The following is a 27,458-nucleotide window of genomic DNA, read 5'->3' on the forward strand; positions in this document are numbered from 1 at the left end:
TATAATAACATCTTGAGATAGTTCACTTCAAATCCTACCCATTACTGTCATTATTAGAAGACATGTAAAATTCTTGAGTGAATGGAACAGTCAATGGAGAAGCAATAGTAATAATAAACATTTATTTTCCTTGCATTGTAATTTTTCTACTCATAAAATAAGACACACTAACATAAAATTCTGTTTAAAATAGATGCAGACAATTTAAAAAAAACAGGCAAAGTAACAAATTACAAAATATTAACCATTTGGCTACTAATGAATTAACAATGCTAATTTGACGATATAAATATATAATAAATGTTTAAAATATATACAAAATATATAATAAACATAATTTGACCAGGTCAATATATATCTATATACATCTATATAAAAGCCTCAATACCTTGCATTTTCAGAACACTGGCATTTTGCTAATTTTTAAAGTACATACATTCATGAAAAGAAAATCAGTATGATGAAATAAATGCTGAAATGTTAATACTAAACCTGTACAGCTAACTCAAGTAGAACATTCCCAGGAAACAACAGGTCAGACCACTTTCTTCTTTCAGAGTTCCCTGTTCTTTGAGCCTAGGATAAGTTATGCCCAGTACACGGGACTTCTCGACTGTTCTTTAGAGACATCTAATATTCCCCATTCTGCAAAGACCATATGTACTTTCTCTGGATTTGGGATTCTTTGGAGGCCAGATATTTAAAAGCTGAACGGTGACATACCTTCTTAGCAAGTACTTAAGACACTGAGTAAGTCCAAATCGCAGAAGGGTTGCAACTGGGATCCTTGCCTCAGAAAATATATATGTAAAATCTAAACACAGGACTGGCCCTGTCATCATGTTTTGTTTCAGAACTAAAGACAGTGATGTTTCTGTAAGTCATACCTAACAATTAATGCAAAAGCAGAAACTGAAGAGCACGGACTTAAACCTAGGCTCTTCTACTCCCAAAAACATAGATATCTCAAGGTGAGATTTAATTCTCAGAGTAAGACATTGAAATGCATCTTGTTGCCATAGTTAGCTACATATCCAAGTACCATCACTGCTCGACACATTTTCCCAAACACTTTTAGTGGCAGTGCTACTAAAGATGCTCCAGGTATTAGAGGCAATTACACGAAAACAGCATTCAGGTCTTCTTTAAGAGCTGCATTCCTTTGCTGTATCAGCTGGAGACTCAGCACAAAATATTGCTCCATTTTGTAGATTTTTCATAGCTCAGACACCCCAACTACACAGAGATATCTACATGTCTACATCTGTGCCACCATCCTGTCGAGGCAAGTCCCACATTGGTGAACTACTTCTTCAGAAAACTTAAGACAATGATATAAACAACCATCCCAGTTGTAGAGGTTATTTCTCCCACCAAAGCTGAAATATTCTCACTAACATGGATTAACCAACTATTTAATTTTGCAATGAAACAGACTAGGAGAGCTCAGGGGTAAACAGTACTTGCTAAAAACTGTCTGAACTGCTACAATGGTATTACAATGGGGACTGTTACCCTGCTCAAATATTTTCAGAACTCCATAACAAACTGTTTAACAACCTTATAAGATTTCATAAATAATGTCTCAAGCCAGAAGTTGATTCAGAACTTAGGAATGATGCATATATTTCCCAAAACATCCATCGCTCCTCCAGTGGCCTAGAAAGTTTGCTGATGAGAAAATACAATGCTCTGCAAGGAAGGAAGCCCTTCAGGAAAGGAGTCATGAAACAATACACATTCTACTGTTTTTCAGATTCCATTATTTTCCTGTCTTCTGAATCATTTCTATGCAAGACATTTTTGAAGTGCTTTGTTGTTTCTTTCTCATATATGAAAATGACCAAATGTTGCACAAATTACCATATCAAATGGATATCAGTTCCCTTTTATTTATTTTTTTCCTTGCTCTTTTTGTAATCATGCTTTTATTGCTCTTACAGGAATGGTGTAAGGAGGTGGAAGAACCTTGTCCAAACAAAAATTAATAAGACAACTAAAAAGGCACAATAATTCTTGAGTGCCTGCCAAATTTATAACCTTACTTATTTTTGTTTTCCTTAATTTAGTAAGACTTATCTAATTTCCTACTGTGGACATTCTTTTTGCAAATAAAACAGATTTCTGTTGAAAGTTTGCTAACAGAAAGAATTAAATGTTACAATAGAACATACTAAATAATAAGTTTAAGAAACATACCAGTGCTGGACAGTATATGAACAATTAAAAGAATCTCTTTCAGATGCCAATTCAACATCAAAGTAACTTGTTTTGCAAATGTTACTATCTTCTAACTATGTAGAAAAAATAGGTTTATTATCTTAAATAAGTGCATTCAAACTAACAAGATAAATATGAACAAGATCAATTACTTACAGTAATAAAGCCACATTTCAGAGCATGTTTTGGGCATTAAAAATTCATTTGAAAAAAATACTAAAGAAAGAATAAGGTAAATGCTAGAAATGTTTTGTATTTTTGATGAATATACCCTACTAGAAGACAGAACAAAACTAAAATGATGTTTATTTACTAGAAATAATGCTATCATTGTAAAACTTGTACCCTCCTTCCCCAAATTTATCAAAGCTGTTCTGTATTGGCTAAGCTACTGTTGAACTCATTTCTACAGTCCTTATATATTTCCACAAATATGTGAATTTAATAATTACTATCAATACAATTCTGTTGCACAGAAATAAAAATGTAAAAAAAAAAATCAGTACATAAGCATACAAAGGAGATTTTATCATTATTCATTTATTTTGAACAAAAAGATCTAAAGCAACCACGGAAGGAGTTAAATTTAATTTGAAATCAATGGTCAACTCAGAGTGAATTAGGCCTGATGCTTATGCATACACAAGTAAAGCCAAGAACAAGAAATTTGTAAAACCAAGCATCAGATTTTATGTTGGCCAGGTAATCACTGTGATTAAACAAAAAACTAGGACTATTCTAGAAGAACAGTGGTGTTACCAAGTTTAAAAATATTCTTTTTGTTAGTTCTGATTTTATCATCAGACAGCAATCTCTGCTGCATCACATTGAGCATGGCAACACAACTGCTTTCTGATGATCAGTCTTATTTCATATTATCCATATGCCCAACTACCCTATGTCTCTAAAGCACAGAGAAGGTACACAACTTACAGTTTCCTAATACAGAAGCCTAGCTCTACATTCTCATTATTTCTCAACTTCAAAGTTCATAATGCTTATAAGAAGCACCACTTGAAACTATTTTCTTTGTTACCATTTTCACTGTGTATGCAAATACCAATATATTGTTTTCTGTTACAAGAAATTGCATTTATTAAAAACAAAAAACAAAACAAAACAAATGAACAGGGCCTGAATTATTATTGCATTTCTCAATATTTAAAATTGGAAATAAATTTCATTACCTCTGAAGTGAAAGCATAGAAGTTTAAAATAAATATTTTCCAATAACTACAGTTTTCCTGTCTGACTCAAACATTTTCCAATCCAGTTTCACAACAATGCACTGCTTTAAAGTAGGTTGCTTGTTTTAATCAATTTGTATTTGAGCTGAGTTCAAAAGAACACTCACTCTCCATAAATATAAAGAAAACAAAGGGAATTCATCTGAAAGGTGAAAAATAATTTGATCAAGGTTCTTCAGAAATTTGATTTTCTCTTCTCCATCATAGCCTGAGTCTGAAGTGTTACTTTCTTCTGTCTCATTGTGAAGAAGTTGTTCCAAAATCATGAACAAAGAAAAAATATTCTCATACTGGGTAATGTCATACATCGCCTGGATCTGGGAATAAAGAAAAATTGATACATAAACACAGTATGATAACACTTCTGAATCCCATTATCTCAGATGATAGTTGAAGGAATAATGGTAAAATTTGAAGTAATATTTCTATAATTAGAATGGCTATATATTCAGACATGATTTCTAAGGAAAATTTTCTTCTTTGGGAAGCCAAACAGCTAATAATCCATCAAACTGTCAAATGAGAAGTCAACATAACACCTTGTCCAGGATGCATAGAAGACTTTCTCTAATTATCCACAGATTGTGACATGTAGTTATGATCTACAGATTTACAACAACAAGAAAAACCTTTCTTGTTTTAGACATATGATTAAATTTGTTTGGTTTTTACTTCCTGATATATTAGAAAAAAAAAAAAAAAAGTAAATAAATCTTTGTAGTATGAAGAATTGCTATTCAAATAATGCTTCTAGAAAACAAAACAAAACAAAAAACCAAACCCCAAACATATTAGAATTCTCAATATCAATAGAAAATATCCAACTTAGTACTACAGCTCTGAGTCAATTACAAAGGGAAAGAGAGTTTGTCAAACTTAAAATTCATTCTAATGCACCTGTCCTGCATTTGGAAACTGCTTTTTCAAATTGAAGCTTTTACAGCCTCTGCTGTACATGTGGAACGACTGATAAGACAGAACCTTAAACCTCGGGGAGCTGGCTTTTTGGAGTGAAATTCTGGATCTTGCTTAATAGTAAAATCTACCAATAATATGAGATGAACTTGCTCTGAAAAAGACTGCAATTACAACAGATTTGATTGATCAGAACTCCAAAGTTAATCAAAGTTGCTAGAAAATCAAGTACATATTTTAGAAACGGACGAATAGCTCTAACGTCTACATTTGGGCCTGTGGTACCAGGCTGTACTGGATCTAGGCTTTGACATGGATCTATTAAATCAGCACCACTGTAAACAGTATGCTGCCAGACGTTCCAACGTGTGTGAAATATATAACAGAACAGTTATTTTTATTGACTAAGTAAGTGATTTTTGATTCCACTAGAATCTAATGAAAAGACAGCAGTTTGCCATGGTGGCTAAGGGGACTGTTTACTCTGTTATTGTGAAATAGTAGCTCTTCGATCCAAAATCAGAGTTTGAAGCATCCAGTCTTAAGTTTTCAGGTCAGCTTCTACATCAGTGACAATGCTAAGACACCACAGCCATCTTACTGCAAACTCTTGCTGTAGTAAAGATTTTTTTCTGAGTTTTCTATACATCTTGAAAATCATGTTAATTACTGAAAGTATTACCCCTAGTCTTACACATTCCACTTATGTCTCTCTTGATCTTGGTGAGAATAACCTGCACTTCAAAACCCCATGACAATTCAACACTAACACAACAGATAGCAAAAAGATAAAAGCACAGTATTAAGTACTTACATACTTTTAGAATCCAATTAAATCCAATTATATAATTAGAGAAAACCTCTTTCCATAACTTCAAACTATGATCTGCATGATGCAAATGATTTTTTGCTGTTGCATGCTAGAAGAAACTATGTCATCACCATATGACTAACATTCTGAAAACACATTTTCTTCTGTAACAGAACATTCATGGCTTATTAAATTATATTAATTTCTCATTAACTATTATAGGAAAAAAATAACTTACAGTGGTAAAGTATGATTCTGCACAGCAAAATAGAAACACAGAAACATAGACTGAAGTTCTATGCTTTTAGCTTCTGTAATGTGAATATTTGAAGTACATTTTATAAGCAAAAACCTATGTTAAAGTCTTAAGCACTGGACTTGGAAATTCACTCATATCTTCCTTTCATATGAGTGATCAACAGAAAATACTTTAGAAAAGCGGATTATGTCACTCCACTTATCCCCATGATCCTTGGCTTTTTTGAAGCAGTTAAGCAATTGTGTTACTTTCAGTGGATCTCAAAAAGTGCACCTAATTGCAACTTAGTAAACTACCTAATTGATTACATATAATAGAAACCACAAGGTAACTAATTGCCTTTCATCTACAAATACTGCTTCCCTAAAAGAAAATGATTTTAGCCACACAAAGGGTAATTCTATGAGAGCAAAGAGGAAGCCTTTTCTTTTTTTCTTTTTTTTGAGGTAATTGCTTTGCAGGGGATGAATGCACTTCAAAACACTTTTATAATACCAGAGGGGGGGGAAAAAAAAAAAAAAATTGATCTACAACTATTTCTGGTTCAAGGGTTACAAATCTTTCCAGCCCATTTAACATAATCTCAACAAAACTTTTTTTTTTTTTTTTTTTTTTACACTAATTGATGTAATTACTACCAACAGAAAGTTATGCCTTAGAATTAGTAGACAGGAACATTTACAGCTACTGATGGTTAATAAGGTAACAACCTTTTCTCCTTGCTCACCAATGTATATGAGTAGCAGCATATGTACATGCACACAGACATATACAAGCACCAATATACTTAATCTATCTAGAAAGTTCAGAAGCTATGTTCATAATGCAGGCCTTTTATATGAACGATAATTCCAAAATATATACATATCAACAATAAATAAGTCCTATACTGACCCTGTTTTCAGAAAGAATTTTAAGATAATCATCCTTTTCAAGATCAGACAAGTGTGCTTTTGTTCTTGTTGGTTTTGTTTTGTTTTGTTTGAAATGAGACCAATCCTTGACATATCTTCCTCTTTTCCTCACCAAGTATTTGGAAGCATGTTTCATAATAGTAAGGTGCATTTTGTAGACAATTCAGTTTTCAATTTAACATTAGAAATTATTTTCTTATTCTGATTTCACAATCCAAAACACTTTTCAGAGTTGAAATATTTTTAAAGATTACTAACTATAGAAGATTGAGCTTTATAAAAGGTGGAAACCAATAGTATGAGGATATTATGGCTGCATTAGATGATCTATTAATCAGAATTCATCTGTCTATATCACCAAATACAGAACAGAGGAAATGAATCAAAGGCTGCAATAAATTCCCCCATCTTCTCAAATATTAGAGAGTAACCACAGCAGACATTTTTACTACATACTCTGAAAGCATGGGAGAAATTCTATAACTAGTTTTCTTTACAATACTATCATGGAAAACAAAACAAAACACAACAGTTCAAATATGCTAAAAGGAAATGTTCAAAAATTTAGGCAGCAATAGCAGTCAGAATGCTAAAAGTCAATCTGTATTCATGTTGGCCTTTATTATACTTCCTTTTTGCAAAGCAACAGCCAAATATTATCAGATGACTCCGTAAGCTTTCAAGCCACTGCTGTCTTGGTAGACAGATTAGGAGTTGGCATTTACAGAAATAAATTGGACAAAAAAAATAAGTCTGTAAACACACAGAACTAATTCAAGTAATAATCACGGAATGGTGGATGACTTTTCCAAAGGCTGGGTTATTCAATAGGACTCCGTAAAAATTCGCAGATGCTAACAGAATATATTAGTTTGCTTGCCTTAGTAGTTCACTCCCATTTATAACATTTATTTAAACGCTTTTAGTAATATAAATATAAAACAAAAACAGGAGAGTAAATATTAGCTTTGAAACAATTCTTTACAGTTCTCTACAGCTGTTTGATAGACTCAGTGAACATTTCCAGGGACGCAAAATTGAGATAATTAAATGTTACATCATTTTAGACATGTAACTTTAGTTCTCTAAAAATTATTTCCAACATTTGGGCTACTACAGTATAAAGATTTCCTCTTTCCTCGCTTACCTGTAGTCACTATCCTAACCACAAGCATTTCTCCCTCCTTCCAACATATGTTTCATAGCTGCATTTTTTTTTCCCCAAAACAGCGCTAATTAAAATGATTAATGTAAACAGTGTTACACTCTTCCCATACATTGATTTCTACAAAATCATAGGGTATGACAGAAACAGCCGATGCAGTCTTCCAATTGGCCCAGGACTGTTGGGCTCCACAGGCCAGTGGGCACGGTTCCTTGCTGCCCGAGTTCAAGAAATATTTGGACAATGCTTTCAGACATAAGATCTAAATTTCGGGGGTGTCCTGTGTGAAGCCAGTTGTTGGACTTGATTTCTGGGGACCCCTTCCAACTTGGGATAATCTTTGTGACTCTATGAGTTTCTACAAGCAGCAATTCAAGTGAGCAGAACCCAGCTATTTCTGGGATGGAGTTACCTCTGAGCTGACAGCCATGTGTTCCCTACTTTGTACCACTGCTAGCTCATGTAGTTGCTCTCTGAATAAAACATCTAGCTGAGATCTAACATTTATTCTACATCAAGGTAGCTTTCAGCTGCGTCAGTTCCATGTAGGAAATGAGATTTGGAAGGGGAAGGTAAGGATTGCAACATTTTTATTCTGTATGTAACAGATGTTTGCACTCAGGAAATCAGAAGCTGAAACTACTGCTCTAGAGAGGACAGAAAAATGTCCTTGCAGAGAACAAGTGCCAGCATGCTGTTACTTGTAGTTCTTGAGGTGAATGACTACTCAGCCTTTTGGCTCAAGGTTACAGTAACCAAAACTGACACGGAAACTCCTGGATATCATGCAACAAGCTGTGGGATATGGCAGGTACAATGGGAGAAACTCACACAAGTAATGGATGGCTGGTTTTAGGTGAAAATGTGAGATAAGGAGCAGCCAGCATCACAGCCAGCCGAAGGGGAACTGCGGGGACCTTGGGGAGAGAGGAATCCTGTAACAAGGACAAATGAGCAACTGTGTCAGCAATACAAGTTTTAACACTGTATCTGGACAGTAGTATCAGCAACATGAAATCTGGGCGCAGTAACAGCAAAATAGGCAACAGTGAGGAAAATATAATTAGGGGCAGGTTATTTGGAAGGAGATGAAAATGTAAAAAGACAGATATAAGAGCAGTGAAAAGGAGGGCCAAAGCACAGGAGTGTTACATGATCAGTGCTCAGCTGTCTTATAAAGACAGGCCGTATTCTCATAAAGTTCCAGTTAAACGAAAAGTAACAGCTAGCCAAAGTAAGTGTTCCACTTCTGGTGACATTCTGGGGCTCTAGGAATTTTAAAACTTTACACCAGCATCACAAGACTGATACTACCTTCTGAGTGCAGGCAAATAACTTCTACTCCTTTTATGCCTCAAAGGACCTACACTGTGAAGACAACACTCACCTTACAAATATAAACATATTTTAAGGTGAAAAGACATGGAGTATGTTCAGGGAAACTAGTATGGAAACTAGGGTTTCTAGCCCTACAAAGACACCAAGTTTAAATGTATACTGCAACAAATAATTATGTATACTACATAAAGTACATAAAATACAAACAGAAATTTCAAAAGCTCTCATACAGATTTGAATCAAACTGGAAAGATGAGTGTTTATACAACAGTTTTGATATTTAAAAAGGGATAAAAGTGGCATTTATATTAGATGGCTATTTTAACAGAAAATTATCCTGCCCAAGCCTTCTCAATTCACCACACTGTGAGAGTTTTATTCTAATTTTTTTCTTGAATTTTTTCCATATCTTGGAAAATTTTTACTATTCAGCAGTTGTAATTTGTATGTTCCTGAGGTATCTCTGCCTATTTGAGATTTCACTGAAATATGAAGTGCTAAAAGCTGGTACTTCTTTCACATGCATACTTTTTTTTCTCCCGGAAAAAAAAAGACCAAAACAAACACGGCCTGCTAAAGCTATGCTAATACTGCCTTTCAGGCAAAGCAGAGGCAGTGCTTGCTGCAGCATTTGCAGCTCAGCTGCAAATAACCACTCCCATTGTTGGGGAGCACCAAGGACAGAACAACCAAGTCTGCCCATCCATTCCCAGCAGGAACTTCTCCATGAGCTGTTCCCACCTCAGGGAGACGAATGGAACCAAAGCTCCTACAAATTCTTTAGAGGACTGATGAACAGCACAAAGAACACATATCTATCTTAAAACAATCTATCACCAACCAACTCATCATCTCAGTTTCAGTATCCCTCGGTTCCTTGCAAAAGGCTGTTGGCACAGGCAGCTACAAGTGCAGACTGAGTTCCTGGCAGGAAAATAAAGATTTGTGGGCTAAGAGGCCACAGAACTTGTGTAAGTTGACATCCCACACGGCACGGATAAAAATACTTCCTCTCTGAAGTGCAGCATGACTAGAATGTTAGAAAATGTTTGAGTATCATTTACATGTTTCCAGAGACAGACAATCCTGGGACTGCTTGTTTTAGTAGTGAACTACTCCAAGGCTTTTGTTAGTGCTTTAATCTAGAAGATATGTTTAGTTTGTAACAGAGACGAGAGAAAGCACTAACACTTTTTCCCTAAAGAAAACAAAATACGGTTTAAGAAAAAGCACAGTAACCTCCCAGCAGGATAATGAAGTATTTCTCTGATCCTGCAAAAAGAACAGTAGAATTTGACAGTTTCCTATCAAAATTCTTCATAATTTCAGGGTTTTAAATGTCAGACCTACTGAGCTACAGTAAGAGCAAAGTGAGAAGTGTGGAGATAAAAACAACATCCTTAAAAAATACAGTCCAGCAGCAAAAGAAAGTTCCTTGTGCTTTACTTCTGATGAAAACGTCATGGAAAAGTTGGAAATATTTCAGTACAAGAAAACTTGGAAAAGAACATCTGCATTAAGTGGTAATCAAAACAAAGCCAGGCAATAACAGATTCAACTCACAAAACCTGGTATTTTATGATTAGGTGACAGAATCGACCAAATGATGACAGCGACAAGACTGTGAGTAGCACCATATTCATATTTTCAGTATTTGTCATTTTCTATCCTAAAAATATCTTAATTAGAGTGCATTACTTTAAAATGTTCTCTACTTTCAGTGTCTCTTTATCACTGCATTTCAGTGTGATCCCTGATTTGTTGTATTGAATTCTGGAAATGGAAGGGGTTGGTCCAAGTAGAGCTAAGAGACTAAAGAACAAGGCAGCAGTAAACTAAATACAGACATCCAAGTCCACAGAATTTTTTTTATTATTCTTATTTTTTGTGCTCACTTTCTACATATAGAAAAAATGTTGCCCTGAAACCATTTGCAGTATTTAAACAATATATTTGTCCTAACAACTGTATTATCAAAAACAAGTCATTAAATTAGAAGCAATACTTTTTACTTTCCAGTAAAATAATTTCTAAATTGACTGATTGGAAACTACCACTCAAATGCTGAATTTTTCAGTGAACAAATTCACCATCCTAGTTGAAAATTTTCTCTTGTGGGAATCAAATGTTGTTTCTGCATTAGAATTGGATAATATTTTTTATTTCATGAACTCCGTTGTCATAGTTCTTTTTGGGAGACCTACTTAACTTGGGAAAGATCTCTGATAGTTTACATCACTCATCCTCTAGCCAAATCTTCCCAGGAATGCACGCTCTGTATATAGGTGTATATATGTATATTTTGTCACACACATTGCAAGAAGATCCTGCACGGGATCAAACCAGAGAACAAATCATGGTATGCCCGAGGAAGCGCCTGAAGAGACATAAGAGACATCTGAAGGCCTGGCATCATCCCTCCCCCCCCCCACCCCCCCCGGTGCTCTTTGTTTAACGAAGACTTTGGAGACAATCATATCAATACGACAAGAAGAGCACTGAGACATCTTGGAAACAACAGGATGGCTGCTGACTGACACCAGATAACACACGAATCAACAAACGTAAACTGATAAGATTGTGAACCTGGAGTACCCAGCCAATGGGGAAACAGGGCAGGGGGATGGGTAAAGGGAAAAACAGGGTATAAAGACCGTCATCTTGTGAACATAGGTGCACTCCTGCTTGCAGGACGCCTGCCATTGCAATCACGAATAAAATCTGCTTTTATCAGAGATACCGTCCTGACAAAAATTATTTGCATGTTTCCAACACTCTTCTAATACATCATCAGGCGTAAAACCAATATTTTCCCCAGCCTCTGAGCCAGAGGCTATTGCAAATATCTTTCAAGAATGACTGAATTGCTTCCTCAGACAGTGATACTATCTCTTTCTCATTGTATGAAGATCAGCTCTAACAGTGAATTCTGTTCTTGACATGTTGCTTTACCTTCAAGAAATTCCTGTTCAGTCTATTCATCGCTGTGTTCTTGCCATAAGCACAACACACACTTTTTTTCGGAACGCTTCAGGTATGTTTGAATAACAGAGCGTTTTACTTCACAGCAACAAAGACTTAACTCAGTGTTCCACAAGGATGTGAATAACTACTATGTAGAAACTGAAGCAGACAAAAGTCAACAACACACATCATAAAGGTAAGCACACAGTAGGATAATAGAGGGTATCTCTAATTGCTGTTTAGTGTTTTGATAATGCGCTGACAAGCATCTCTAAAATATTTAAGGCAGGCACGCATGAAAGACTTCACAGGAAATATTTTTGTCCTGATTTAATACCACTGTCTTTTGTTAAAAGGTAATTATCTTACAAATTGCTGTGCCTCAGGATTCAGTCTTTAGATGATTAGCATTTCTCTTTAATTGCTTTTTGTTTTGTTTTTGAAATGCATATTTCCCTAACAGCATTCCCAGTAATCATAATCCCCATTAACCACATCAACCTGCCAAGAAAGTTCAAACTGATTTACATTCTCTTTTAGTGCAAAATTCACACCACCTACAATTCCTTATTTAAACTTACAGTAAACAAAACAACCTTTCAAGCATTTTTGATCTTTCATTCAATGGGATTTCAAATTCTGTTTTTCCCATGTATTTACTGATGCTCTCTCTTTCACCTCAAGTAGTCTCGGTACGATTCAAACATCTGCATAAAACACCAGCTTTCCAATGGAATTATGTCACCAAAACCAAAACCTCCTCCAAACTTTCACAGGATACTGTCAAAGGCAGAATTTATCTAAAAGCTTTGAAAGGCATGGTAGGATACTGTAATTTCATGAATATTAGAGACAATAGACATGTAGTGCTACTTGTTCAACAAAATTCGCATATAATGAATATACCTGTAGAATAAACACTGAATGGACTGCTAAAATTCAATCATATGAAAATGATGTTATTTATTCAGCTTAAAATTATGAGGAACTATAGAAACAAAATATTTACTTGAAAATCATGCACAACATGAAATATCATGAAAGAGCACACCATAGTATATCCAAAAGATTGCATATATGCTCTAAAGCTTAATTACAGGAACAACTACTCCCCTGCCTAGAACATGACAAAACATAAAATTGAACAGATTATTTCCTACAATCTTTTTAGGCTTTACAGTAACTAAATGGTATGACTGTTTGCAAATATGGTTTCTCCTGCAAATTTACTCTTCTATTAATTTCATGTCATGCTGTCTTGGAAAATCCCAGACCAGTAGTTTTCTAAAAATTTGCATGTATTTTATTACTTTTTAAATGCTATAGCAGTACAGAAGTACAAAAAGAAGGATTTTAAAAGCTTCAGAGTAGCAGTTTGCAACTTGTGTCATAGCAGAACCTCTGCTAGAAAGTAGTGATATGCAGTTCAAGACTGGCTCTATAAATTCAGAATGCCAGGAGGGATTCTTTAAAGGACAGCTACATTTAAAAATAGTTTTTTGAAAATGACAAACTTCTGCAGTATTGTATTAACACTGTAGCATTCTGACAGAACACCAAAAAATAAACAAACAAATAGACAAAAAAAAAACCCACAATAAAGAAAACTTGAGAGGGATCACACAACAATTTAGTTGTTAGGAACCAAATATTTTTTCCTTCAAATTTTGAAGCAGAAACTTTACAGACAGAATTATGTATTAAAAAAAAAAAAAAAAAAAAAAAAAACCACAATTCTACATTACAATATAATTTGAACCAATCAGTAAAGGATTTAGAGGAAAGGTCTGTGGTTTAAGCATTATTATTATTGAGATATATTATACCAAGTTGAACATAATCCAAAAGCTTTCTATACTCAACTTTGGAATACTTAAGATCCCCATTTAATGTAGTCTTGGACAAGATCTCTGCTGTGCAAGTAACACTGCGTGCATGGCCAAATCTCCAATCTGGACTGTTCTGAAAGTCTTATTTGTCAGTAGTTGGCAGACAGAATTGGCCTTAACTAAAAAAAAAGATTCTAGAAAGTGCAGTTACATAAAAATTTGTATGTATAACATCTTCAGCAAGCACACTGCCACTTAGAGCAGAACCTATTCACTGTGCTAGCAGGATGTCATCATGAAATGATGAATATGGGAATTTGAAATGACCTAGAAGAAAGTTAAAGAAAATTTAGAAAATTTACATATGGCAGGAGAAGCATGTGATTTTTCATTCTTTGGCATCATTTGTTTTTATGCCAAGTCATCAGCACATATCACTAACGCTACCTAAAACTGACAGCTGGTAGAGAAGTACAAGCCACTTTATCCTTTAAAAGGATTCTGTGAGGAACAACTCAGTGCTATTGAGCTGGGCAACTAAGGGCTGAGTACCTTAGCAAAAGTACTACCAAATGCATCAAGTGTCCACAGTAAGCCAAAGATCTCAGAAAAATAACACTAAAAATGATGAACAGCGTACTGCATTTCATTGAGTCCCTCAGAATCAGATTCTTGAACCTAAACAGAGAGATGTAATAGAAATTTACAGGAATTAGATTTGAAGTAGAATCACAAATTCCAACGTTCATTAGAAACAATTATAGAGTCATAGAATGGTTTGGGTTGGAAGGGATCTTTAAGATCATGTAGTTCCAACCCTCTGCTATAGGCAGGGACTCCTCCCTCTAGACCAGGTTGCTCAAAGCCCCATCCAGCCTGGCCTTGAATGCTTCCAGGAAGGGAGCATTCACAGCCTCTCTGGGCAACCTGTTCCAGTGTCTCACCACCCTCACAATAAAGAATTTCTTCCTAAGATATAGTCTGAATCTACTCTCTTCCAGTTTAAAACCATTTCCCCTTGATCTGTCACTATCTGCCCTTATAAAAAGTCCCTCCCTAGCTTTCTTTTCAGGTACTGGAAGGCCACTGTAAGGTCTCCTCAGAGCCTTCTCCAGGCAGAAGAGCTGCACAAACATAAATTAAGGTGTAACCAAAATCAAAAAGATTTGAACAAAGACCAGTGAAACAGCACCTGCGCTGAGAAACCTAAAAGACAGCATATGAGGATTGAGGTGTTAGGGCTATTGCAGAATGCTGACATAAACTTACTTACTAGGGTCTGTATGGAACCTTGATGAAAGCTGAAGTTTCTAGAAAGAAGCTATCACTTACGTGGACATGGTATGATAGCTGCCCCTCTTTTAGGCCAAGAGCAAAACCCCACTAATCTGATACATACTGGTTGCATTTCAGTGATCACCACAAACTCATTTGCTCTTTGCATCTCTGAATACTGAACCTGAAAAGATATATATTTTTTAAAATTGGTTTGATCTCCCCACAGGAACAAGGTATTACTTATGAACTTCACAATACTGGATGCTGCTTGTATGAAAAGTAAAGTTTTAAAATGCAATAAGATTATGGTACATACACTTACTGAATAATTGAGGAGCATAACACAATTTCAAGGAGGTTACAGAGAACAATCCTTAATTCTTCCAACCATTAGACAGCAACATGACAGTTCTTGCCCAATAACAAATAGCATCATACCAGAAGGTAACAAACAGCATCATACTAAGGTAACCTACAGGTTCCTTCTGTCAGTGTCACAGTACCTGCCAATTATTAAATGAGCACAAAGCAGACTAGTTGCAACGCATATGTCAGATTTACTGCGCAGTGAGAATGTAATGTTAGATATGTCACAATATTTATTATGAATTTGCCCTTAAAGATTAGGAAATTTTCAACACTTCAAAGGATAACTAACTTTCCAAAACGATAGCCAAACTTCAGTTTGAGATGAGATGTGTGTGTGTGTATATTGATGGAATTAAATTGTTCTGGGAGAAGAAATAAAACAGTGCTTCTTTCTAACTGTGGGCCAGATGTGCTAATTTAAAATACCTGATACTTTATTTTGCACAAAAAAACCTCTAATGGTTGATTCTGTTTAATGTCTATCAGTAGGCAAATGCACACAAGAATGCAGCAATACATCTCTAAGTGCTGTTAGCAACACAATAGCATTCCTCTTTCTTCAGCTATCAAATTTTGCTACTTCAAACAGATATAATGCTGTACAGTTAATGCAATTTAACATAATGCTTAATTTATTAGCAAGCATTAAAACTATTGTGCAAGATATTAAAATATAGCATTAACAAATTATACTAAATACATAGGTTACAAATCTCCTCAAAACGATTTCAGATGACTGCAGGAATTACATTAAGAAAAATATGATGGGAAATCATTACAGACTGACTCATTAAAAGATGAGAGAAGAAGCAAAATTAAAGTGCACCAATCACCTTTGTTATGCTGTACCTAGTAAATTTCTAGTTGCCTATTTTTAGATGTCGCCTATATGACCTAGTTATCAACCAATGAGAGACAACAGCTGCAGTATTAATAAAACTCTTGTTTTAATGGTTAAAGTTTCTTCATTAGAAGAAAGTCACTATCTAAAGCTAATTTTATTTTATTTTTTTTTGTATTTAATTTTTACTGCACTTATTCCCTGAAAGAGCACTAACCAAGCAGAGAGAAAAATTCAGGGACAATAAAGAGATTTTCAGACCACGAACAGGAAAGAGAATATTGCTACATTTTTAATGGCTTTAGAGTAGACATAAAATATATTCCTAGAGTTTTCCCTGATGATACCACATTACCCAACAAGGAACTCGTGCTGTGACTGTTTCTGCTATCAGACTGAATTCATTTAAATTTAATTCCACCCCTTCTATGCTATACAGGCATATAGCCATGGATTTTTAAGCATTCCAGTTAATAAATTCTTTAAAAATAATCTATTTCTTTTTTTCCCCCCACAGGTCCATCTCGTTCCCTTACTACCATGTATTTTAGATTCCCTCCCATACATGGAGGGCTTAACATCACGTGGTTCATTTAATGATCTTTTCAGTCCTCAGTCCTCTGGACAATAAGAATTGAAAGACTTTGAATTCCTTAATCCTAAAGGGATAATTAGATCTTTCCCATCTTCGTTCCCTCAGTGGGGTCTCTGTTCTCAGAATTGTACCAGGGCAGCCTGCGGCCAATACCACTCTGTGGCTTTACCTTCCCATAAAGGGAACCATGATGATTCTTGATAGTTATCTCTTCTAAGAATAAAATATGCCTCAAGACCTGCTCCCATCTTCCTAGTCCCTGGATAACACATGAATTTATCAACAAACAAGAAAGCACTTCATGTACATATTTTACCCCTGACCTTGAAAGTACAAGAGTTATCAACTCAAGTATAGATAAAGGAACCTAATGACTGTGTTCTAGACCAATTTCCATCCTACATCTTTTCAAGATAAGAGTTCATAAATTGCAAAGCCTTCTTTCATTTTACAGGAAACTGCTTCTCATCCCGGAAAGGAGGAAAAAAACCCAACCTGTCATAGAAGATCTTCAGGAACAGTATCCTTGAAAAGGAGGGTTAGTACGATTCAGAATGAGCATATGGAAAACTAGCAGCTTCTAGCTGTGCTAATACAATTTACGCACAGAATTCAATTCTTCAAGAAATGTACATACTACATATAATAGTGAAAACTGCAACAAGAAAGAAAATTGAAAAAGGAATGCATCAGGCCTCTTAAGCATGTCTCCAATGTGAGTGTAAGGAACCTTGTGAAACTCAATGAGGTGTTCAACTGGGTGACACTAATGCCATTTCAGTGGATTTACTGGTGGAACAACCAAGAAGTGTCACTAAGGGCTTTTAATTCGCTCCTAAAATCTTTAATGAAAGACCTCATCCATTATGTCATCAGAAAGAATAATTGGGTAGTCACTACCAACTAAAACTAGAAGATGCTTCTCACAAGAATGGTATGGCCTTTGTATGAGAGGGAGTATCAAGCACATCCATTGCTGCCTGTAGCAATATCATGATGAACAGAATGAGGCTTGGAAAGAAAACTACTTGAAGTCAGTAGAAAAAAAAAAAAAATAGGAGCAAGGTCCAGGTTATGCAGAACCTTGAATTTGTATAGAAAGCCTGATGTCTAGCGAGTAGAAACTGATGATGCAAGGATTTCCAATTTCCAATTCCACCATCACGCTTCTAGGTCTCATCTCTAGAGTATTGCTGTTCTATAATTATAATCCACCATCTACATCCCACGTAACTTCAGAAGTAACAACTCCCGCCACCATGCAGCTAAACCAAATGAAAAGTCAAGCAATCTATGTTGGTTTTGTTTTGTTTGTTTTTTTAATCTATTAGTTCCTCAGATAGCTTGCACTGGAGATTTTTATAATGACTCTGTCAGATTTAAGATAGCTTTACTAATACAGGGATACTGAGTCAACATCTGATGACAAAGGATGTATTGCCTGCCTAAAGGCTGAAAGACCTCAATGATCAGCCTAGGAAAAAAAATGTAGTATTTCCCCAGAAGCATAGAGTATACATAAATTCAACAATGAAGTACTTCCTCTTAGGACTTTCATGGAGATGATAATTGTAGTTGATCTCTGAAGAGGGCATGAAGTGTGCTGCTTCCCCTATGCATGTGTCCAGCCAACAGCCAAGAAGAGGAAGACTGTGAGAAGTAGAATCCCTATGCTCATGGAATGGCAGAACTTGCAAGTCAGTCGCTGCTTCATGAGGATTTTGTGATCTGAAAACAAAAACTTATGAGCCAAATTCTCAAGCTAGATGGTCTCAAATGAGGTGAGGTAAATGAGTTAAGGTAGTTTCAAGAGTTACTCTTCTAATATACCATGATTTTTCAATAGCAAGAATGGAAATGATAGCAGACCATCTATGTATGTTCTGCTGCTGCTTAAGAATGGGACACAAGACTTTCTTCTGGGTACAGTCAGTGGCTCTTGCTATTTTGTTCGAGTTAACAGATAAAGTTACTAGCAGCACAAATTGTACAAAGATTTGTGAATTTATTCTAAATGCTGAAAAAAGGTAGTAGAACTTGAAAAGGCAGTTTTCTGCCATCTTTACTCAGAAGTTGAAAATCATCATCATGTAGGACAAAAATATTTCATTTCAGAGCTCCATTTTAGCACTAAGTTCATCTTGCCTGTCCTAAGACACATATTTAGTGTCAAGCAAACATGTATAAGTTTAACAAAGAAAAAATATATTTGGCTTTTAGCAGGAGAGATAGTGTCCTGCTATCCATTCTAATGCAGCATGGAGAGTCAGATATTGAACATCACCCTCTTCTAGAACCAATGCTGTTTACCACCTTGGAATCATTTGCACCAGAAAAACAGCTCAACATATGAGCTGTGCAGCACTTAAAAATATTTCTATGGAAATAATCCATACATGTTATTCCTAGAAACAGCTAGTGGTTGAAGGTGGGAGACTCCTGGGAAAAGGAAGTAGTTTCACTTTGTACACGATGTTCCCATCCTGGCCAGCTGCCTAGGTGTCCCATTTTCCTTCTGAGAAACTTATGAAAGTTTTGGAAACATTTAAAAACGTCAGGGGTAGTTTTCTAGGAACACGATAAATGTTAGAAACTCAGTTATCAACTCTTTGAAAGGGTTGATAACTTCATGACAAAGGGAAATGGTTTTAAGTTGATGGAGGGGAGATTTAGGTTGGATGTGAGGGGGAAGTTCTTTACTATGAGAGTGGTGAGGTGCTGGAACAGGCTGCCCAGAGAGGTTGTGGATGCCCCATCCCTGGAAGTGTTCAAGGCCAGATTGGATGGGGCCTTGGGCAGCCTGGTCTAGCATTAAATGTGGAGGTTAGTGGCCCTGCATGTGGCAGGGGGGTTAGAAATTCATGATCCTTGAGGTCCCTTCCAATCTTGGCCAAAACAAAAAATAGAAACATGTTTGATTTTCTTTCTTACCCTTTGGATCCATCAGACCTGCATACTCAGAGAACCATAAAATACTGGCCGAAAATTACTACCTTAAAAAGAAACAAACCTGAAGTGATATCAATAGTCCAAAGATAAAAAATGAAGCAAAGAAGGGAAGAAAAAAAAAAAAAAAAAAGATTTCAGAGAATTAGCTCATCTAGTGAGAATTTTCATGGAGAAAGTAGCAGAAAATTTCTGGCATTTCAGGCAGAGAAAGAAAAGATATTAGTTTAGAACAAAGGTATATTCTCTGCCTCGTATACTTCATTTTTTTTTCCTCCTTAAAAAACAATTTCTATTTCAAGAGATGACCTTGCATGTTTCCAGATCTGCTGCTCTTATCTGAAGCCTTTCTATTCTTTGTGCATTTTCTAAGACAAGCTGACTAAACTTGCTGCAACTCAAAATCTACATCTGTATTAGTCCATCTCATAGTCCTAGGAAGTAGTTTATTAAGTAGTTAGTAAGAAAGGAATTAGTTTAAAATAATTGCTCTGCCTGGAAATAACAGCTAACAACCTGTTTTCTGCAAATAATATGAAATTCACTCGTAGCAGTAAAAGAAAATAATAATTCATTACAGTTAAAAATGAAAAATTACACTAACTGAAATCTTCCAAATTTAAATCTAAAATAGTAAGAAACATCTTGCTACACTAAACTACTACAAAATGATAGAGAACCTGGAGTGTTTTTTAATTTGCTGCTTCTGTATTGCAGTATGATTTATTTTACAATTTAAAACTCTGTTTAATTGCATATTAAGAGACGGCTCTATGTGCAACAAGATTTTATTAACACAGCTGCCTATCATATTTCATATTGAAAACAACCTACACTGGCTTACCTATGAAATGAGCTCATAATAAAGACCTACTACATGTAAAGTAGCACATTAATATTCTATACAGACTGTAATTGCCATTCTATCGGTTTTGTAATATTCATATTTGCAAGCAGTTTTGAATAGCCTTCAATTACTTTTCTTCTAAAATGCCCCCTTTGCATTTATATTAAAAACCTTTGAGAAGGCAGTTACTAACTGGGAATAACTATACAGTAATGCAGCATATCTTTTAGTTTATTTTGACTTTGTGCAAATCTGAAAGTATTTCTTCTTTTTTTTTTTTTTAAACACTTGAATTATTAAAGTACAGTGATTATTCCAGAAGCTGCAGTGCTCACTAAAGAGACAGACAACTGAGTTCTGAACTGCTTTAGAAAGCTACAGCACAGTACTATTAGAACATAATGATACAAATACTTAAAAGACTAATGCACATATGACAACTACATGGGTCACTAGAAAAGTATTACCACTTATGTCCATGAAAAATACAAAGAGCACACTCGCACCATTTGATTGAGCAAATTTTCACCTGCAAAAATTCTCAGCTATTTTTCAATATAGTCACCCCCATTAGCTATGTATTTTCATCTGTGATGAACAAGCATGCTATACTCTTAATGCCACTGCTGAAACACACCACTCACTGCCTCACTGAGCTCATTTCCACTGTTTAGTCTCCATAAACATTCAGCAAGTGTCGATGAATGTCAATGGGTGCCATTTTTGCCAAATGGAGGAATTAAATTCCTCACCTTGTTTTATACACACTTCCATGTCAGACACTATTTTGTCAGACTTCCCATCTGCTGACATCTGTTGCACAGTGACAAAATGTAATGGGATATTGGTGGGAAGGTTCAACTCCTACTGCCATATCAGCAACATCTGCCTTTGACATTGTGGGCTAATATCACAAAATAGGAGACATTATTTTTGGAGCAGCCCTTGCATTTTAAGAAGGAACTCTGGATGTTAACAGGACTTGTAACAAAACAAAAGGTGTGAAAGCAACACAAATATAGATAACCTATAAGATTAATAAGGTATTATACTTAAAGATATTTTTGACATGAAACTATGAATTAGCAAGATTGTAAAAATGTAATGTGTCTGGCAGGTGTAGTCTTGATTCTACTAACTCTTCTGTAGTGTACAACTATTATGGAGAGTGACACAAGAAACAAGTATTTTGTATGAATTACATTCCCTATTTAATACTGGACTGGTTTTGCTTTGCTTCCTTACTTAATCTAGTATGAATATTATGTAAGTTGTATTTCATATCACATGGTAGAAACTTAGTAAACTGCTAAGAACAATGCAATCTTAGTCTAAATCAGAGATGAAACTGTACTGTAAACTGTACAAAGCTATCATTTCTGATGAAAGTAAAACTCCAGGAAAATAGGACATTGGAAGCACTGTCACTGAATGACCTCATTTAAAACAGTATATGGAAATCTTGTCCTTTCCATTTCTAACTCGAAATAAAAGATTTTGGTTCAACTAAGAAAATCAATTTGTTTGTAAACTGCAATTCTCAGGCGAGTTGCACTGAACAAACCCCCACACAATTTAAGAAACATCCATTTCTTAAACTTTCCTTACTTCATAGAACAGCTGTCTCCCACTCATTGTACCTACTGCTGTCGAGACTGTCCTTAAATACTTTCCTGAGCACTGGATCAGAAGCTTACTGAAAGATTTCACTGTGGGAACTAGGCACACAGGGGTGGAAGCACTGTTCCTCTTCAGTTATGTCCCACTGTGCTGGAACTTTTGAAGTTTTACAAGACAGAGCATTTCTGTTTTGTTTGTTTTCTTCAGTCAAGAAATATAGAAGTTGCAGAAAGCTGTGAAAAAAAGCTGCAAAAACTGACAGCAAAAAGCCAAACAGTTGATAGTGATACGCTAGCCCAGTTTGAGAAGTGTACTCTAACAAGAAAATCACAAATACTGCTTAAATGTTAGCTTCAGGCACTCACACAAATGAAGAACCAGAAGCAGTCAACAGCAATATGAAATCAGAATTTCAGAATTTACAATAAGTCTGTCCTTAGTTAGCTTTCCTTTAAGCTCGTAAACTTTATTTTGAGTGTGTGTACACATAGCCTGGAATTCTACACAGTTCATAAAACAAAAACCCGCCTTTGCTGCTACTTTGTTTACTTTTAAGTTAATTCTCAAAATGCTTTTCTTTCTGTTGCTGTGTTATGACAGCTACTTTTCCTTTCCTAATCCTACACTCACATGAAGTGAGTGAGTCCCTGCCATTTCTAAAGCATAACTTGCCTGGAAGGGAAGAGTGTAAAAACTAAGTAAACAAATCCAGATTCTTCAGAACAAATGCCTGCATTTAAAGTATTTACATAAAAGAAACAGGCAGAAACAAAAGTAATTTACTCCTGAAAAATGATTTCATGTTCTTGAGGTTCTTCAATTTTAAATTTTGAAGGAACCACAAAGCTTGACATTGGAGGACAGTTGGACTAGATGATCTTGTTGGTCCGTTCCAACAGAATCATAGAATCACCAAGGTTGGAAAAGACCTTCAAGATCATCCAGTCCAACCATCCACCTATTACCAATAGTACTCACTAAACCATGTCCCTCAACACAAAATCCAAACATTCCTTGAACACTTCCAGGGTCGGTGACTCCACCACCTCCCCGGGCAGCCCATTCCAGTGCTTGACCACTCTTTCAGAAAAGTAGTATTTCCTAATGTCCAGCCTAAATCTCCCCTGGCGCAGCTTGAAGCCATTCCCTCTAGTCCTATCACTAGTTACACGAGAGAAGAGGCCGACCCCCAGCTCAGTACAACCTCCCATAGTTAGTTATAGAGAGCAATAAAGTCTCCCCTGAGCCTCTTCTTCTCCAGACTGAAAAATCCCAGCTCCCTCAGCCGCTCCTCATAAGGCCTGTGCTCCAGACCCCTCACCAGCTTTGTCGCCCTTCTTTGAATCTGCTCCAGGGCCTCAATGTCTTTCTGGCTGTGAGGGGCCCAACCTTAGAATCATAGAATCACATGATACTATTGAAGTTCTCCAGGAAAAACCATGATTTTTTAAAACTAGGAATTGCATTTAAATAATCTTTCAGAAAAGTGCTTAGCTTTCTATTCCAGATGATAAACTATGAAAGTCACCATTTTTTCTTATCATCTGTCAGTGGAATACATATGTGTCAACATTACAGAAGAAAAAGTATACTGATGTAAAAACAAACCTATTAAAACATGAAAGCACTGATAAAGCATTAAGTAATCTACACATAGAAGATGAAGCAATTAACGATACTGAAGATAAGGCAAAAATTTAGAATACAAGTGATTGATAAGAAAAGCTAAAGGGATTACAGGAAATAAAAAGAATGTTAAAGCGTATTAGAAATAAAAACAATACCAGAGAAAAACAAGGGCACCCTTTTTTCAAGCAGGCATGAAAACTAAGTAGTTAAGCAGAAAAGGCAGGAATAGTCAAGTTACTGCTATACAATTGTACAGAGTACAATGAAAGGCTATTTCCTATATATTCTGTGCAGAACTGAAAAAAAGGGCATATAAAACAGCATCTGCAACAGCTTGACACCTTAATAAGGGATGCTTCCAATGTTCTTTTCAGAGTGCCTTTCTAATGTTTCTTTCATAATGTCAAGACCCACGTTAAAACATCAGATGTGTGTATATTAAGCCCTAGATTACTGTATGGAGGATCTATTTCAACAGGATAAAGCATTTGCTAAGAAGGCAGTGGGGCTTTTGCCTGCGAAGTAGATTTCCTTTGTACTATATTCCAATATGAAGTTATGAATGGACAGGAACAAGGTTCTGCCACCTATGTTCGCACTAAATATTAAAAAATCACAAAGCTTCCTGGGCAAGAATGTGCCGTGTACAATACAAACAGAATACTTCACAGTTTGGACTGCAAATGAGGATTATCAAAGGACACAGATCTTCCTTCTGCCTCAGAAAGACCCTCATGGTAGCAGATACTTGATTAAATAATAAAATCATAACTTACTTTTATATATTTAATCTTAAAATAGCATGAAGAATTGGAAAAGATTCTTATTATGGCTAATCATTTCAGGGACTATAGTTAGTTCTCAAGCAGTATTCGTATGATGCCAATTTATCACAGTTCACTGCTTGCGTTTCTGGATACAACTGGCAGCCAGTAAAACCAACCTATGTTTTATTTATTAACTTAGAAGAAGCTCACTTATTAGATTTCACATTAATTGTTAGTATTCCACTGTAGCAACAAAGTCTTGAATGTTTTGTTAGAAATATGCCAGCTGCAACTGGATCTGAGTTTGTTTTTCAGATTAATGCTTTTACATTAGGCATTTTCTCAGTAATATAAACAATTAAAAAATGACAGATAATTGGTCACCGCTTCTTGTGCAGATCCTTAATATACCACAAGGACAATTAAATCAATCTGCCTCCATTTATAAATAAATAAATAAAATTCTACAGGCTGTACTGTCAGCCCAATTTTATAACTACACTGATAGAAGTTTCTCAAAATATTCCAGTCAAATATATCACGCGAAATAGTAACTCCTGGCTCTCCTTAAACTTAAGCTTAATGAAACAAGTTCCTTAGAAGCAAGTTGGTCCTTAGCACAGGCTGATACTTTACAGAGAAGATACTGCAGACCAAATGATTACAAACATCTCATCTCTATGAGTGAAATTCCACAAATCTCCCTCCTAATAAATCAAATGCAAAAAAAAAGAAAAAAAAAAAAAAAAAAAGTGCCCTGCATACAAACGACAATAAAACTTGCCATACACATATTAAACCAGCTCTGGCTTATGCAGAAATTCATTGGGAGCCACTAATTCTACACATACACGTCACCCTCAATCACCCACAGTGAAACCACAACGGTATGCTGATACCAATTAGGAGAGAAAAAAAAAAAAAAAGACACGACATTTCCTTTCCTCCCCTACTACTACATTGCCTATTAGAAGAATAAGCTGTGCATACCAGCAACAGTAACAGTTTCTTAGACTTTTCCTAAAGTCTCCTTACAAGTTCCCCCAGGATATGGGAAATGCCTGGCTTTGGTTCCTCTGCCCTTACTTTTCAGGCAGAAGACTCAACCAGTTACCTGAAATTGATAGATGTGCTGTGGTGCTGAGGCAGCAAATGGCCCTACAGCTTTAAAGGGAGAACCTACTGCTTGCTGGGCTGTCAGGGCTGGTTGTTGTGCTACAGTACCTGAGGCCAATGGGGTGTCAAGGTCATTCAGTAAAGCAAGAGCCCTCTTAGGTTTTTAGACTGTCATGAGAAAGAACAAATGCTTTGCCATGGCAACTATGCTATGTATTTTTCATAGCCAAAATAATACAGCAATCATATCCTTGGGGGAGGAGAGGAGGCTGAATTAAAAGCTTGACACATCTTCCTCCTGTTAAGAACAAATAAGACTGAATTGCTAGAGCAATCTCAAATATCTTATTTTTTGTACCCCTGTAGCCTCTCAAAATCTCCAACTTCTTCCTTAATTATCTTGCACTGTAATTTGAAATTGTACAAACAAAAAGTATGGATGGCATGAAATTGATCACAGTTGTGAAGAGATTTACACTACTGTTTTCTCCTTAAACCTGATATTTGCATTTGTTACTGAATACATACTACTGTTACTCTTTCCATCTTACATGAATAATAACAGCAGTGATTGATAAGAAGTTTTTGAATGCAAACAGAGCACTTCAAGTTTGCTGAAATTGATACTCTCTGCAGAGAAGGGAGATAGAGAAACTTATGTCAGACCATCTGGTAGGGCAGACAACCAAGGCAAACATCACTGATAAGTGCAGGCAGCATTATGAGTGCTTTCATAAAGAACTAGAAATGATCATATTATGCTTTAGACGGGGCCATAATAAAAATGACCGATGCGAAGTATCTTCTAGCTGAAGAAAACTACGAACTCCCAGCTAAAAGGAAACCCAATCATACTTTTGTAAAAATAGATTTTTCTTAAATAAACAACAAATACATAATAAATAAGTCAATATTTAGTTAATACAATTGACTCAAGTTGATATAATGTTAATCATGTAGAGAACTGCTTATGCTTTGCTCATAATTTATCTAGTTTTTTTCTACATAAATCTACAGATCACGTATCCAGTAGAGTTTTCCTTTCTTCCCTCCCTCCCTTTGAATTAGCAATTGATTCAAATTTTGATCATACTTAGAAATATTAATGTAATAAATAAATGTGAGCACAGTTCTGATTTACAGCTGAAGTAGTCCTCAGGCGATTAATTTCTAGTCCAAACTCCCAAGGTTAAGTATACTGAAGTCTCTCCAAAAAGATGGATGTACTTGAAAGACCATTGTAAATGAGAAGTCGTCTGTGTTGCCTGGTCCCATGTGCTCAATCCATACATCCTATGACACAGCCAATAATGTTAAAGCATTTTAACAACAACAACAAAACATGCTTATAACACTTATTCATCCAGTGTGTTTCTTCTTGTTCACTTTAGGAGCTATAATGGCCACTTCTCCCATTCTGGATGACTACTGCAGCTGCTCTCACCATCCAGCCTCTCTCTGATAGACTAGATGATTCCAATTCCTACAGTACAGACCTTATGTACCTAATTTCAGTGACACCTGAGCAACCACCATGTAGAAATGAACTAGCTGTATATATTCCAAGGGTTGGTCAAACATCTCATAAGCAGAATTGTGAAACACTGAGAAAATTAAGGGTCATAATTCAGACTGTTATTTAATACTGTAAAAGAATCATCTGATTTATTATATATGGTTTCTTGATGCTAGCTACCTGCTTTCAATTAGGAATAGCAATTTTAAACCAATACAATGATATTGTAAGCCTAATTTGACTCTCTTATGTCTACAGTTTTAGTAACATGA

The 27,458-nt window shown here is 35.7% G+C and overlaps 1 protein-coding gene across 2 annotated transcripts in view; it reads right to left on the reverse strand.

Moving 5' to 3' along the window:
* Positions 1 to 322: 322 nt before the first annotated feature.
* Positions 323 to 27,458, reverse strand: part of MEI4 (meiotic double-stranded break formation protein 4) — a 91,185-nt gene continuing 64,049 nt past the window's right edge. For both annotated transcript variants that reach the window (XM_090136108.1, XM_090136109.1), the window contains one exon: positions 323 to 3,784. In XM_090136108.1, coding sequence (XP_089992234.1) covers positions 3,533 to 3,784 — 252 coding nt within the window. In that variant the 3' untranslated portion in view covers positions 323 to 3,532. The remainder of the gene's footprint in view (positions 3,785 to 27,458) is intronic.

Source organism: Phasianus colchicus, chromosome 2 (genome assembly GCF_987193195.1).
Source record: "Phasianus colchicus chromosome 2, bPhaCol1.hap1.1, whole genome shotgun sequence".
Lineage (NCBI taxonomy): Eukaryota > Metazoa > Chordata > Aves > Galliformes > Phasianidae > Phasianus > Phasianus colchicus.